The 14,070-nt window shown below is 47.6% G+C and overlaps 1 protein-coding gene and 1 pseudogene across 1 annotated transcript; one reads left to right on the top strand and one right to left on the bottom strand.

Moving 5' to 3' along the window:
- Positions 1-518: 518 nt before the first annotated feature.
- On the top strand, positions 519-1,718 carry LOC136529923 (peroxidase P7-like). Its single transcript, XM_066522971.1, has 2 exons — positions 519-859; positions 960-1,718. Exons 1-2 carry the CDS (start codon positions 641-643, stop codon positions 1,716-1,718), a joined length of 978 nt encoding a protein of 325 aa, XP_066379068.1. The 5' UTR covers positions 519-640.
- A 1,007-nt stretch (positions 1,719-2,725) lies between these two features.
- Positions 2,726-13,777, bottom strand: LOC136526128 (probable potassium transporter 9; annotated as a pseudogene).
- Between the last annotated feature and the right edge of the window lie 293 nt (positions 13,778-14,070).

The following is a 14,070-nucleotide window of genomic DNA, read 5'->3' as shown; positions in this document are numbered from 1 at the left end:
TTGTAGAAATAGTTCTCTTTTGGTCCTATTTTTTTTGTAAGACAAAAAAAAAAAGATATGGAACCCTTATTTCGGGTGATGTCATTGGTGTACGTTTTGTACGTCTCAATCGATCGTTCCAAACCCGGCCAGCATTTCGACCGGTTTTATCGACGTACATTGTAAGATTATTTTATTTTAGGTAAATCAATAAAAAGAATCCGCAAGTAGCACGTACGTCTAGTACCTGTTCCTCGTCATAAGCTAGAGCCAACAAGTACCTTGGTCCTTTCATGTTGACTTCGTCGCCATGAAGCACGAGCATGCATGCATGGCGGTGCAGACCAGAGGAAGTGGCAACACCAGCCACACGATCGCGCGTGCTCACGCGTACAAGCGGAAGCAAGTAAGCGCACGTTCGGAGAAGCCGGGCTGCCGCGGGTGAGCGGAGACACGACACCATACCCGGCCGCGCTAGCAAGCTGTATATAAGCACGCTTCGTCATGCTCATTTCGCACTGATCAGCTCAAGCCTCAAGCTCTCCATCCTCTCTTGCTTCTGTTCATATCCATTGCTTCACTACGCACTACTAGAAAACAACACCGTACGTCGGACGCCGGGACGACCTCGATCGTCGGCACACCACCTTGATCGACAGCCATGTCGCCTTCCAGGACCTGTTCATGGCTGGTTCCCCTGATCCTCTCGATTCTTCTCGCGTGCACGGCCAACGGCGACCATCTAAAGGTCGGCTACTACGACAAGACGTGCCCCGACTTGCAGCAGATCGTGCACTCCGTGATGGCGTCCAGGGTCGACGCCGACCAGTCGATGGCGCCCGCTGTGCTCCGCCTCTTCTTCCATGACTGCTTCGTCGACGTACGCCCCAATTTCACCGATCTTTCTGCCTAATCTAATCTTACTTGTTTCTGCATTGTGTCTTAAAGTTTTTGCACGAACGATGATATTGACACGGCAGGGATGCGACGGCTCCGTCCTCCTGGACGGGGCGCCCTTCTCCGAGAGCGAGAAGGACGCCACGCCCAACGCCAACTCGCTCCGGGGCTTCGACGTGATCGACGAGATCAAGTCCTACGCCGAGCGTGCCTGCCCGGCCACGGTCTCCTGCGCCGACATCCTCGCGCTCGCCTCCCGCGACGCCGTCGCCCTGCTCGGGGGCCCGACCTGGAAAGTGCAGCTCGGGCGCAAGGACTCGCGCGGCGCCAACAGGACCGGTGCCGAATACGGCCTCCCAGCCCCGAACTCCACCCTCGCCGAGCTCATTGACCTGTTCAAGCAGTACGACCTCGACGCACGCGACATGGCAGCGCTATCCGGCGCGCACACCATCGGCACGGCGCGGTGCCACCACTACAGGAACCGAGTCTACGGCTACAACGGCGAGGGCGGCGCCGACATCGATCCCTCGTTTGCGGAGCTGCGCCGGCAGACGTGCCAGTCCGCTTATGACGCGCCGGCGCCGTTCGACGAGCAGACCCCGATGAGGTTCGACAACGCGTACTACCGGGACCTTGTGGCTCGCCGCGGCCTCCTCACCTCCGACCAGGCGCTCTACGGCTGCGGTGGACTGCTGGACCATCTGGTGGAAATGTATAGCACGGACGGCGAGGCGTTCGCCAAGGATTTCGCCAGGGCAATGGTGAAGATGGGCAAAATACCACCGCCACCAGAGATGCGGGTGGAGGTGAGACTCAGCTGCAGTAAGATCAACTGGTGATATGTATATGCATGGAGAGGTAGATGCAATTCAATTTATAAATAAATGAATAAAACTTCTTGTGGATCGATTGTAATCGAATTATAATTCCTTCATTTGTATTTTTGCTTATTCATTAACCAAGTTGTATATTTGTTATTTTAATTATACAGTGCTGAAATAAACATTTATGAACGGGCTGGTTATTTTGTACTTCATTATTCGTTTTTAGCACATTGCAAAGTTTTTTTTTAACTGAGCACATTGCAAAGGTAGTCATAGGTGATTTTGTATTTGAAATTTTCCAGATAATTATAAGGGTTGGCACTTGGCAGCATTAATTAAATCACGGACATGACAACAGTGATGGCTAGGTTGCAGTAGTTAGGTTGCAGCGGTTAAGCAGTGATGGCTCCTCGCCACCACTCCTGAGCGCTTTTATAAGCTTCAAAAACTCCGATTCCTCTTAATGAAAAACGGACAAAATGTTCGATCGAGAAAAAAAAAACGGACATGACAACAACCGGTAATTGAAGCCGGGAAAAACAACCGAAAATAGCACAGCAATAATCGAGTGTTTCAATTGGAAGAAACACCTGAATTAGCAACCATTAGATTAGAAGCTAATTACGGGCCAGATGCGTTGCTTTGTTTTGTGGATTGTGCATCTTTCAGAACATACGGCCATTGGCAAATCAGGCCGGACGGCATGTTCTATAAAGATTATTAAGGACAGTCCTAATGGAGCATTGATGGTAGTTTCTATCCCTTTTAATTAGCTTGACAACTCAGCAACACAGCAATTTTGTGACATGACAAAGGAGTCAACGAAGAGAGAGGGTACAAAAGGATGAATAGGTTTTTACATGTGTGCCATTAAAAAAAATTATAATTACACATAAGTCATTAAAAAATTGACCACACACAGGTGCTACTGCTCTAAACTTCTTTGCCTTACGAGCCATTCTGTTCATGTTTCGTTTGTTTTTCGTCGTTTGGTGTGAGACTGGCTAATGAAATTGTCCATATTACCCTCTGCGGTGGACGTGGGAGTAGGGTTCGTCGTAGCCCAGGCTCATGTGGCGCCGCAGCGGGTTGCTGCCAATGACTATCAACGCGTTCTCGCGCTCGTAGTAGCTGCTGTCCCGCTGCTCGCCGCCGCCGGCGTCGCTGCAGCGGAACAGCACGTCCAGCTTGATGAACGTGGCGAGGCTCTCGACGAGCTCCGTCTCGAAGGAGTTCACGTCCTAGGTGCACGTCGCGGTAGCCGTAGCGCACGATGCAGCGGTAGGAGCGGTGGCCCGACGGGCCGACGCGGCCGACGAGGTAGCTCTCGGCGGGGAGCACGTGCGGCACCGTCACGGACTTAACGCAGACGAAGACTAGCACCTGATGGAACGCCGGCAGGTTGGTCACGAAGCGGGAGAAGTTGGCTGGCACGCTGGAGGTGAGGTCGGTGTAGACGAGGCCGATGCCCGGGATGCGCACCATGCCCAGCTTGTCGCCCAGCGCCAGCACTATATCTAGCCATGAACTTTGTCAGACGTGTGCACGACTTTCACCCTGGGGAAGCAGCTTAGATACTGGCTTTGGCTAATGATGGAGAACGTGCCGTTGATGATGGCCTGGCTGCCGACCACCGACGCCAAGATCGCCACCACTAGCACCGGCCATCTTACACTCTCTGTATTCATCACAGAGGCAAAAGCCTGTGAATGTCTGAAACTCTGAAGCGTAGTGTGATGTGAGAATAAACCAACCATGTAGTAGTGTGGCGTACCAGGAACTGCAATGTAGAATCCAATTTGGTAGCTTGCATCAAGGTTATGGTGCTGGGACAAATAAGCAGCTTGGCTCATGTATCCCAGGATCAGTGAAGGGTACACCAAAGAAGTGAAAGCAAGCTGAAAAAAGGACAGACTTCATCAGTTCAGAGTTCAGATTTACTTACACACTAAGACTTTGTTTGTATGCATATGTATTCATCTTAATCCACATGTGTTGGAGTGGTCCATTCTAATTCACTCCAACACTGAAGAAGCAAGGAGAAGAAAAGGCAGAGAGGTCGATCAGAAACTGAACTGAAGTGAACCATCGTCAGCATAATTTTGACGAAGCAGCAGGCAAGGCATGGTGGACAGACAGAGAATTAAAGGTGAGTGACGCCGACTGTACGTACCAGAGATGGTGGGCATGAGGACGCCGTCGCCGATGACCATGCAGGTGCCGATCATGACCATGACGAGCAGCGCGGTGTGCAGATTCTTGTGCTTGTCAAGCCAGGCCTTGATGCCGGACCTCCCGGCGGCCTCGGGCAGGCGCTCCAGCCTGTAGGTGGAGAGCTCCTCGTCGGCGACCTGTCGGTTGGGGAGGAGGCTGACATTGGCATGACAGCAGATGAGGGAGTAGAGCGCGAACGTGCCTCCTGTGGGCATGCCGGAGAGAGAAGAGATGATCAGAACAGAGCTGGCTGGTGGTGCTGCACTGCAGGGTTAGGGTGTAGGCTGCAGCTAGCGGTGGCCGATGCACATACGTACCTTCGCCGTTATCGTCGGCGCGCAGGACGATGGTGATGTACTTGAGGAGCGGGATGAGGGTGAGCGTCCAGAAGACGAAGGAGAGGGCGCCGTAGATCTCCTCGTTGCCCTCCGAGTGCGTGATGTCCTCGGCGAAGGTGCTCTTGTACACGTACAACGGCGAGATGCTGAGGTCGCCGTACACCACGCCGAGGCTCTGGTGCGCCAGCAGCAGCAGCGTCCGCCATGGCTCTCTCTGCAACCAAAACAACCACAGGACGCGCCAAGGTTGCGGCAGCCGGGTAATATGGATAATTTCACTGGCCGGTCCCATACCAAACGGCAAAAAATAAACGGAACATAAACGGAATGGTTTGTACGGCAAAAAAAAATTAGAGAAGTGGACGTCAATTTTTTTTATAGTTTATACATAATTACAAACTTTTTAATGACACACGTATAAAAGCCTTAGAAGAAATCGTTTCATCCTCAGGAACGACGTCCTCACGCAAATCAACGCAAACAAGAAACGAGAGAAAAGGCTTTGGGGAAGAAACCACCGGTTTCCATCGCCCTCCTCCAGATCCGGTGCGCAGGCCACCGCTGCCATGCTCGCCGCAGCGAAGGCCACGCCGCCGTCGCGCACGCCACCGCTACCACAAGGAAGCAAGCTTTTGCCGCAGCCGAGGCTCCTCCGCAGGTCGTGGTCGCCACCAGCCAGGCCGTCCGCCTTTGCCACGCGCGTCCACCCGCTGGCCGCCGTGCACGCGCACCCGCCGACCGCTGCGCTCGCCCACGCCGCCAACTGCCGCGCTCGCCCACGCCGTGGCTGCCGCGCTCGTCCGCACGCACCGGCTGCCACGCGCCTGCGCCACCGGCTGCCGCGCTCGCCCGATATCTTCTGCTGGCGGGCCAGTGTCGCGGAGCTCCTCTCTTGGTGGGCAAGCGTCTGCGGCGTCGAGCTAGGCCCGCGCGTGCGCTGTCCTAGTCTCCGAAGACTCGGTACCGCCATGTGGTCTGCAGAAAGGATCCAGAGAGGAGAGAGAGGAACGTGATGAATGATTGGTCAATTTTTTATCCGGACATTAGGAAAAAAAGTCTAGGAAGAATAGTTTCATGGCGCAATGACCCGGGACTGCCCTAATAAGAAGCCCACGACGCGTAGCAATTATGACTATCAGGCTTGGTTGTACATCCGGCCGCATAAAAATAATAACAACGTGCACTAAACTTAATGAGTAATGACAAATAAAAATGAACATATAAATGTAAAATAAAATTCACATAAATCAACCAAAAAAATGAAAATTGAGGGTGGATGGTGGAAACTGTAAACAAACAATAAGAAGGTCTTCTAGAGTCTTTCTAAAATTCACTCTCTACATCCACATTTAGAGTGTCATCTGCATAAAGATCGTTTTCTATATGTCTCCACTCTTCAATAGCTGTTTTATATCTTGTGTACACTGTAGTGAGTTATTTTCACTATCTATTTTTGGCTAGCGAAAAATCGTAATACATAATGGTTGTATTTGGATAACCAAATAAAAAAGTTGTCGGAGGATATTTTTCATCAAAATCTCTTTTCCTAACCATTATAAAGAATATAGAGAGACTCTTCGAGTTGTTCTAATAATATACTAATAAAAATGCATGAGTATATGTGACACGAGTTTGACAACTCTAAAAAAATAGAAAACCAATCCTACAGTAGGAAATCCATAACCTCCATCAATGTAAATGTTGAAACCCTAATCAATAGCCCTAATAAAAGTAGTAGTCCTTGAAAGGATCAAGATGCCCAAGAGGGAGGTGAATTGGGCTAATTCTAAATTTTCTTGCAATAATCAAATCCTACAGATAGCCCAATTAACCCCTTGTGCCTAGAAAAGTGTTTCTATCAAACTAACGCACAATGGACTTGCAACCTATGTTCCAAACTTACTCTAGCATGGTAATTCTATGAATGTAAAAACAAGTATTGAATTGCTCAAAGTAAATACTCAAAGTAAATGCTCAAAGTAAATAGAGAGAGAGGAACGCGGTGAATGTTTTGCCGAGGTATCGAAGAGTCGCCACTCCCCACTAGTCCTCGTTGGAGCACCCATGCAAGGGTGTAGCTCCCCCCTTGATCCGCGCAAGGATCAAATGCTCTCTACGGGTTGATTCTTCGACACTCCGTCACGGCGAATCACCCAAAGCCGCTCACAACTTGAGTTGGGTCACCCACAAGCTCCGCTAGGGTGATCACCAAGCTCCCAATCACCACCAAGCCGTCTAGGTGATGGCGATCACCAAGAGTAACAAGCACGAACTCTCACTTGACCACGTGAAGCCTAATGAGAAGATGGATGCACACTTTGCTACTCTTGATTCACTAATGAGGCTACTCTCTTGGATTCTCAAATCTCAATCACCTCACTAGGACCTTGCTCTTCTTGGCACTCACAAATGTTTTTCTCAGCTGTTGGAATGAGTAAAAGTAACTCCACACATGAGTAGAGCTTCTATTTATAAGACAGCCTGAAAAACGAACCGTTATGAGCTTCTGCGGGTTGACCGGACGCTCCGGTCATGTTGATCGGACGCTCCGGTCAGTTCAACCCACGAACCAGTGAAAATGAGTTGACCGGACGCTAGCAGGGTCCGGTCACCACTGACCGGACGTGTCCGGTCGCATTAAACCCTTACTGGAACCTTACTGTACTCGACCGGACACTGAACCCCCAGGGTTTGGTCAGTACTGACCAGACACATCCGGTCACAGATTCCCTTCTCTAGAACCTTGCTGGAGTCGACCGGACGCTGGACTTCAGCGTCCGGTCAGTTGACCTCTCCAGCGTCCGGTCGCACCGAACACAGTCTATTGATCAAATGAACTGACCGGACCATGCGGTCAGCTCCGGTCACACCGGAGCCAGCGTCCGGTCACACCGGAGCCAGCATCTGGTCAGCATTTGACCCTCCATTCACTTCCAACTCTCGATCATATGTGAATGAAGTTCTCTCCAAAGGATCTTAGGCATTCATAGGAGCTACCTAGAGCTAGTTTTAACAAGTGTGCACCACACCTAACTCACTAGACTCACCTAGGTCAAGCTACCCATCCATACCCCCCTTAATAGTATGGCCAAAGGAAAAACAAAATCCTAAACTACTCTAAGTGTCACTCCAACTCCAATCGACACTTAGAACTAGTCATCCTTAACCTTGTCGTCCATCCTTTGAAAACCGAAATGATTTCCATCGTAGGGGCATGACCACCTTGATTGCCCAATTGATCTCCATTACCATGACCTAACTTAATTGCATCTGCAAAACACACGTTAGTCATAGTAATCTTGTATTGTCATTAATCACCGAAACCCAACTAGGGGCCTAGATGCTTTCAATCTCCCCCTTTTTGGTGATTGATGACAATACCACCTCGAGTATGTGAAAGAGTGAGGTTTTTGACGGGCTTGGTTCATATAAGCTTTTGTCGATAAGAACAAAAGAGTTAGGCAAGCTTATATGACCCAAGCCAACACAATGTACTCAAAGGATATGAATTAAGCATGAGTACAAGTAATAAAGCTCATTTGCATCGAAGTATAAACGTGGAAGCAAGGGCAAATGAGTATAACACAAGTGATATGACATTTAAATAATGCAGAAGTAGAGAGCACACATGTCATATATCACAATCACTGTAGATAGCACTATCACATAGATATAATAGTATGCATGAAAGTAACACACGTATGCATAATAGTAATAGTGTATCACACAAATAGAACTCCAAATGTATATAATAAGCTACTACTAGATAACTAGTTCCCCCTAAATCTCGCTCCCCCTGAGTCTACATACTCGAAACCTCTCCCCCTTTGGCGTCAAACACCAAAACCTAAGGGTCGGTCGGCGAGGGCTGCAGCGGACGAGCCGGGCGCTGAAGTACGTGGAGCAAGATGAAACTAGGGCGCCATCATCAGTCTGACCCTAGTTCCGGACACAAAATAAACAAAACAACATGTCAATTTGGGTTTAGGGGGATGACAAACTATAGTCATAATGATTAAAGCAACCCAAAAAAAGGCAGCCAATTAATATGGGGGCACCATACTTGTAACAACTTTAGCAACCCTAAATCACAAAAGCTTGTCAATTGGGGGCAAAACATAGTGTCGACGATTTGTGACATCGACTTGTGAATTTGTTGCCCTGTGTATGACTTCGGATCGCTAGTGTGGTCAAAGACTCAGGATTATACTGGTCGAGGCAACGTGTCATGCGTCCAATCTAGTGTTTTTACTCGTGTTGTTGAGCTCAACAGCTCAAAGTTTACAGTACGGATTACAAACAAGCGAGAGTTGAAGAAATGCTATGCTAGCTATCGACTTGCATGATTTTGTGTTGTCCTTAGAGAGAGCCCAGGCCTCCTTACACATCTTTCCAAGGGGGCCGGTTACAGTGAGAGAGAGAGAGGATAAAGGAAGATCTCTGATGCATTGTCCTTGTCCTCACCGGCCTTTTTGGTATTATTTTGTTCTCGTTGCAATAATGCACGTGTATAATTTTATTAGATGAAAGAAAAGTAATAAATTAAGAGACGATGAATCAAGAAATGGAAGATCTCTAGGGTATAATTTTTTGTAGTTTAATATTATTATTTACGTGTGTACTGGATTGCTATTTTTTATTGCCTCAACCTTCGATATAAGTTGTTGTCGGTGTTTCGAGTAAGCACCGGCTAGTAAATTTGTATATTGCGTGTCTGACCCGGATGAATGTGCCAAGAGAACACAAGGATTATACTGGTTCGGGCTGAATGTCCCTACATCCAGTTTTGAGCTGCTCGTGTTACTAGCACTGAGTTTGTAGTAGGGGTTTACAAACTGGCCAGAGAGGGAGGAGCTCCCAAGTCTTTGGTGTAATGCGGTGTGATGTGTGATGAATCGATCTGCAATGAGTCGATCCCCTTAGTGAGACGTCCCTGCTTTCTCTTTTATAGGTCAAGGGAAAGTAGGGGTTACAACCGAAGGGAACAGGGAAAAAAGAAAGAGACATAAGGCTCCCGGAGGTGCAGCATCCTCCTCTTCAGCGTGGGTCCCACTGACCTTGTAGATCGTGGTGGAAGATGGCGTCAGTACCGGGGTCCTATTAGCTGCTGCAGCTTACGTGCGGGTGTTGCGTGGCATTTTTGTCTTCCGTCCTATCCGAGCAGGATGGAATGGTCAGAGGGTCCCCTGACAGAAACCGTGTAGGGGGCTAGCGGTACAGTGCCAGTCAACTGACACTGGTTGACTGACGTTGTACGGTGGTCAGGCAGGGAGTTAGCGGACACAGTGACCACACGTCCGTCACTGTGAGCGATATGAGCTCCACGGAATGACATGTCGTGGGGACGGGTCGTGCTGAGATGTGACCACTCCCCTCGGGAGTCAGTCGAAGCGAAGCCATCCCTCAGACGTCGGGTGAGGCGGAGCCGTCCCTCAGACATCGGGCTAGGCGGAGCTAGCCCTTAGACGTCAGGCGAGGTGGAGCCAACCCTCGGGGGTCGGACAAGACGGAACCAATCCTTGGTAGATAGCCGAGGTAAAGCCGACCCCCGGGGGTCGAGCGAGGCCAAGGAAGTCTTTAGGGTCACCGGACCTTCCTTTTCCTTCATACGGGCCCTGCTGGCATAGTAGGCAGTGATAGGGATAGCTCCACGCCGGTCACCTATCCTCTAACAATGCCATGCCCTGGCAATTGTCAGCGAGTCGTAACATCCCACCCCGCCTAGGCGAATGGCACAGCTGACCAGCATGCTGCTCAGCGACCGCACAGGGAGTGGGTAGCATAGTGACTGTGTGTCCATCACTATGGACGATGTGAGTCTCCCAGCATGGCTCGATGCGACCGCTAGTCGCATCAAGACTGCATTCGAGACGTACTCCTAGGCGTGCGCCTCCATGCCATAGTGGTTGAAGCAGTTCAGGGTCCTACCCCTAGGACCACTGCTTTTGTCTGGTAGCAGATCCGACCCTCAAGGGTTGGACGAGGCAGAAATCTCATCCTCGGAGTCAGACGAGGCGTGGTCTGGCCCCTAGGGGTCGGACGAGGTGGAAACCTCGCCCTCGGAGCCAGGACAAGGCCGTAGTTGCGTCTTTAACCATTGGATGAGGAGAAGTGACGCTTATTAATCCTTTGGCTAGGATACCTGGGTATAGATATCCGACTAGTAGCCCCCGAGCCTTCAGAGGAGCGAGACACTCCTGTAAAGGTTTTTTTCATGATTTGTTACTCCTGTGGCCGTTGTGCCATGAGGACGGGTCGTTATTGGAACTTTGGCGTTTTTTCCCCTCGGTTCAGTTGTACCGAGTAGGGTAACCGAGTAGGATTTAGATACCAAACCTCTATGTGGGAGATTGATAAAGTGGACACTAGTCGTAGAACCGACCAATTTATAAGAGTACAAGTATAATGGCAGCCCGCATAAGCGGTCGCACTGTCATACTTGAACCCATATAAACCCGGTAGTCCATCGAGTACCACGACGGGTCTCGATAAATGATTTACAACAACCAAGATCATACATGATTCAACATACATGCCACATATTACATAAAGTTCACAGATACATTTTCATCATCAGAGTACGAATAAAAGTTATTACAAACCGAGTTTGATAGATAAAGCGGAAGCAATGAAGTTCGAAAATAAAGTTTCCAACATAGTTTGATACAGTGCCTAAGTAGGATCACAATCCACAAAAGCAAAGATAGGGATTAATAAAGAAGCCTGCCCAAGTCTTACTCCGCATTCACGGTGGGATAGAAGCAACTCTTGCAATAACCATGATACACAGTGCCATCTGCAACAATGGAAATAAAACCCTGAGTACGAGAAGGTACTCAGCTAGACTTACCCAGTCATAAACTAGAAATAAATCGACTCCAAGAATTATGCAATGCTGTAAGTGGAGATAGCTTGATGACATTTTGCATAAAAGCAATTGACTTAGTGGTACAATTATGATTCCTTTATCAAGTTAATTATAACTATCCATCTCTAGATTAGCAACTATCCTGTGCCAAACATGTGGTATATCATTTTAAAAGCATACACTAGTAACCATAGCAGGTATTGTAATTCCATATTCATTCGAACCAATCATGTTCCATAACACAGCTACTACGATGTTGGAGCTAGCCAAGTTTCTCACTATCCGGGAGAGACGATGATTCGAATCGATTTTCAACCAGCTGAGAATTTATTCCTAACACAAACCTAGGCATACCGCACGAAGGCAGCCTTAGGTCACCTTTGGTACAACTCAGGTACACATTTTGCGGGTCCGTACCACGCCGCACAATCTAGGGACACCAGATGCCAGGACGTTCAGGCCTAGCCTACCCATGGACTCAGTCTGATCGCTCCCCGTAAGGAGCGCACAACAGAACGGGGCCCGCCTTGAGTTGAGCTACTCGGCTTCACTGGTCGGAACGAGTTATCCGGCCAGCTAAGTGATAGGCATGCGTTCAATCTTGTCAGAAGTTCCAACAACGGTACTGGTCCTTGATCGGCACAGACGGAATCACATGAGTCACCCTACACATAGACTCCATCTGGCCTCGAGTTACATCACCCCATGGTTCTAGTTCCACGATAGCAAATATAGCCAACCGTGCTTTGGTATCCACCTATATCTCATAGGTGACAGGACATCACCCGACTTCTATCGGTCTAAGCATGGCTAAGCATGTATTCGATCCTAGGACCTATACCAGGTTGAAAGTAGTATTTTTGGACAAGGAATTTATATGCATCAAGTGGTTGCATTCAACTCCTATAACCTAATGCATCAATCATAAGTACTGAAGTAATCATTTGTTAAATACGGGGAGACTTAAAATGCTCCGAGGCTTGCCTTGTAGAAAGGAAGTGGGGGCGGTGGTCAGGGCACTCCGGAAGCTCTTCAGGATTCTGCTCCTCGCCTTCAGGAGTTGCGACTGGAGGATTCTCCTGCTGGTCCCCTTCCTCTACTTCGTCGAATTCCAGCAACGTTATTTCTTCCTCCGATCCTAGATGCATGAATATGGCATAAGATATTGCGAATGCATATATGTTAACAAGTGTGGTATGATGATACATGAAGAATGCATTCTTGCAAATATTCTTAACAGCATGTGGTTGAAGTAACAACAAGTGCATCGCGTTTACTGAGTAGGTGCATATCTCTTCTTGATTATGTAATTACTTACTTCAACAATGCATCTACTATTTCACAAACAGCAGCTACTTGTTCTACTCATAACTGGAGTTATAATTATCCAAATGCAGTGATCCTAGACTTTCTGGAAAGCTTACAAAATTATCTACAACTCTTATTTAACTCACAAAAGCTAATTCACAACTTATCTTAGCCAAAACAGACAATCATATCAGTGCTGTCTAGAAATTCCAGAGAGCAAGCAAATTCGGAAAAACTAACTTTAAACAGCTGTAACTCCTAAACCGTTTGACCTATGGTCCTAAAATTTTAACACAAGACATATGATGAAGTTTTCTACAACTTTGTTATTAACCATTTTTACAGCAAACCTCATTTTTATCATGCAACTTATCAAACTACAGAATCTGTCCGGAAACTATTCCAATTCGCATTATGAAGCAACAATACTTCTACTTCATATAAGTATTCAAATTTTTACAATACAAAGCCTTCAAGCATACCAAAAACATTCAAGAACACTTAATGGTAAAGCCAAAACTATTTATTTAAATGCCTTTATTATTTTATTTATATACTTAGGTTAAACAATAAACATATACTAAATATGCATCATAAATTCTTAAAACTTTATAGTGCCTTACTAATGCTACCAAAAGACTACTGTAAAAGTTTCATGCCATCTTATACAGTAAAATGTTCTATACAAAAAGACAAGGCATAAGGGCTTAAAATAGCATAAATAGAAAACCTTAGTGAAAAGTGGCAAGCAGCAGATTTTTATATTTTTCTTAGCATCCTTTTGGTACTAGGATGACCTCCAACAAATTTCTTGAATATTGGATTCTTAAATAATTTATAAAAATTCATACAAGGATTACCTATTTATAAAAGAAAAATCTATAACTACAAATCTATACATGCACTGATCCTCAAATTTTTACTAGAGCTCATACATGTCAAGAATAGCGTACCACAAAAATTTCATAATTTTTGGAGCACAGGAACTCTAGATATAAAATAAACAAGTTTGCATGCATTCAAAAACACATTTCAAATTTCAATTTACATCTTCCAAAATTGCTACTGTAAGTGTCAAGATCATATTTTTATTAAATACTACACTTCCTAAGGAACACTACCAAATTTATTTCATAATTTTTGAAGCTACTAAACTGGAGATATAAATATTGCAAAACATCATGAAATCCTGAATCAAATGAACTATCTTTTGTACTGCTGTCACTGACGATTGGGACCCACTGGACAGTCGGCCCCACCAGTAAGTGACTGAAAGCAGAGCAGCGGCACTGCGCGCTGCTGGCGCGGCCCGAGCTCGTCGACGACGAGTTCGCCGGCGATGACATCTACACGGTATGACCCCTACGACTTCCTGGACACATTGACCTACTTGGCTGAGACTCTCGACGGAGCTACGCGCGGTGGCGGCACTCATGGTGGCACGACGAGGCGGGGTGACGGTGGTACATCGGTGGAGGCCACGGCGGCTCAACCTAGAGCTCGGACGAGCATCTATGAACTACGGGGGACCTAGCGCACAAGATTTCATGGCCAGTGGTGGACAGGAATGGCATGGCCACGATGATGGAGTCGGCGGCGTGGCTCCGGCGAGCTGGCGCACGGTGCTGGAGCTTACCGA

This window comes from Miscanthus floridulus, chromosome 19, assembly GCF_019320115.1.
Source record: "Miscanthus floridulus cultivar M001 chromosome 19, ASM1932011v1, whole genome shotgun sequence".
In the NCBI taxonomy this organism is placed as follows: domain Eukaryota; kingdom Viridiplantae; phylum Streptophyta; class Magnoliopsida; order Poales; family Poaceae; genus Miscanthus; species Miscanthus floridulus.
Note: the sequence above shows the minus strand (reverse complement) of the source record. Positions and strands in the feature narration are given on the sequence as shown.

What these genes read in the sequence shown, in the direction of transcription:
- LOC136529923 (XM_066522971.1), top strand. Translation starts at nt 641, where the DNA reads ATGTCGCCTTCCAGGACCTGTTCATGGCTGGTTCCCCTGATCCTCTCG. An exon ending in TCCATGACTGCTTCGTCGAC is followed by an intron (nt 860 to 959) that starts GTACGCCCCAAT and finishes TTGACACGGCAG; the next exon opens with GGATGCGACGGCTCCGTCCT.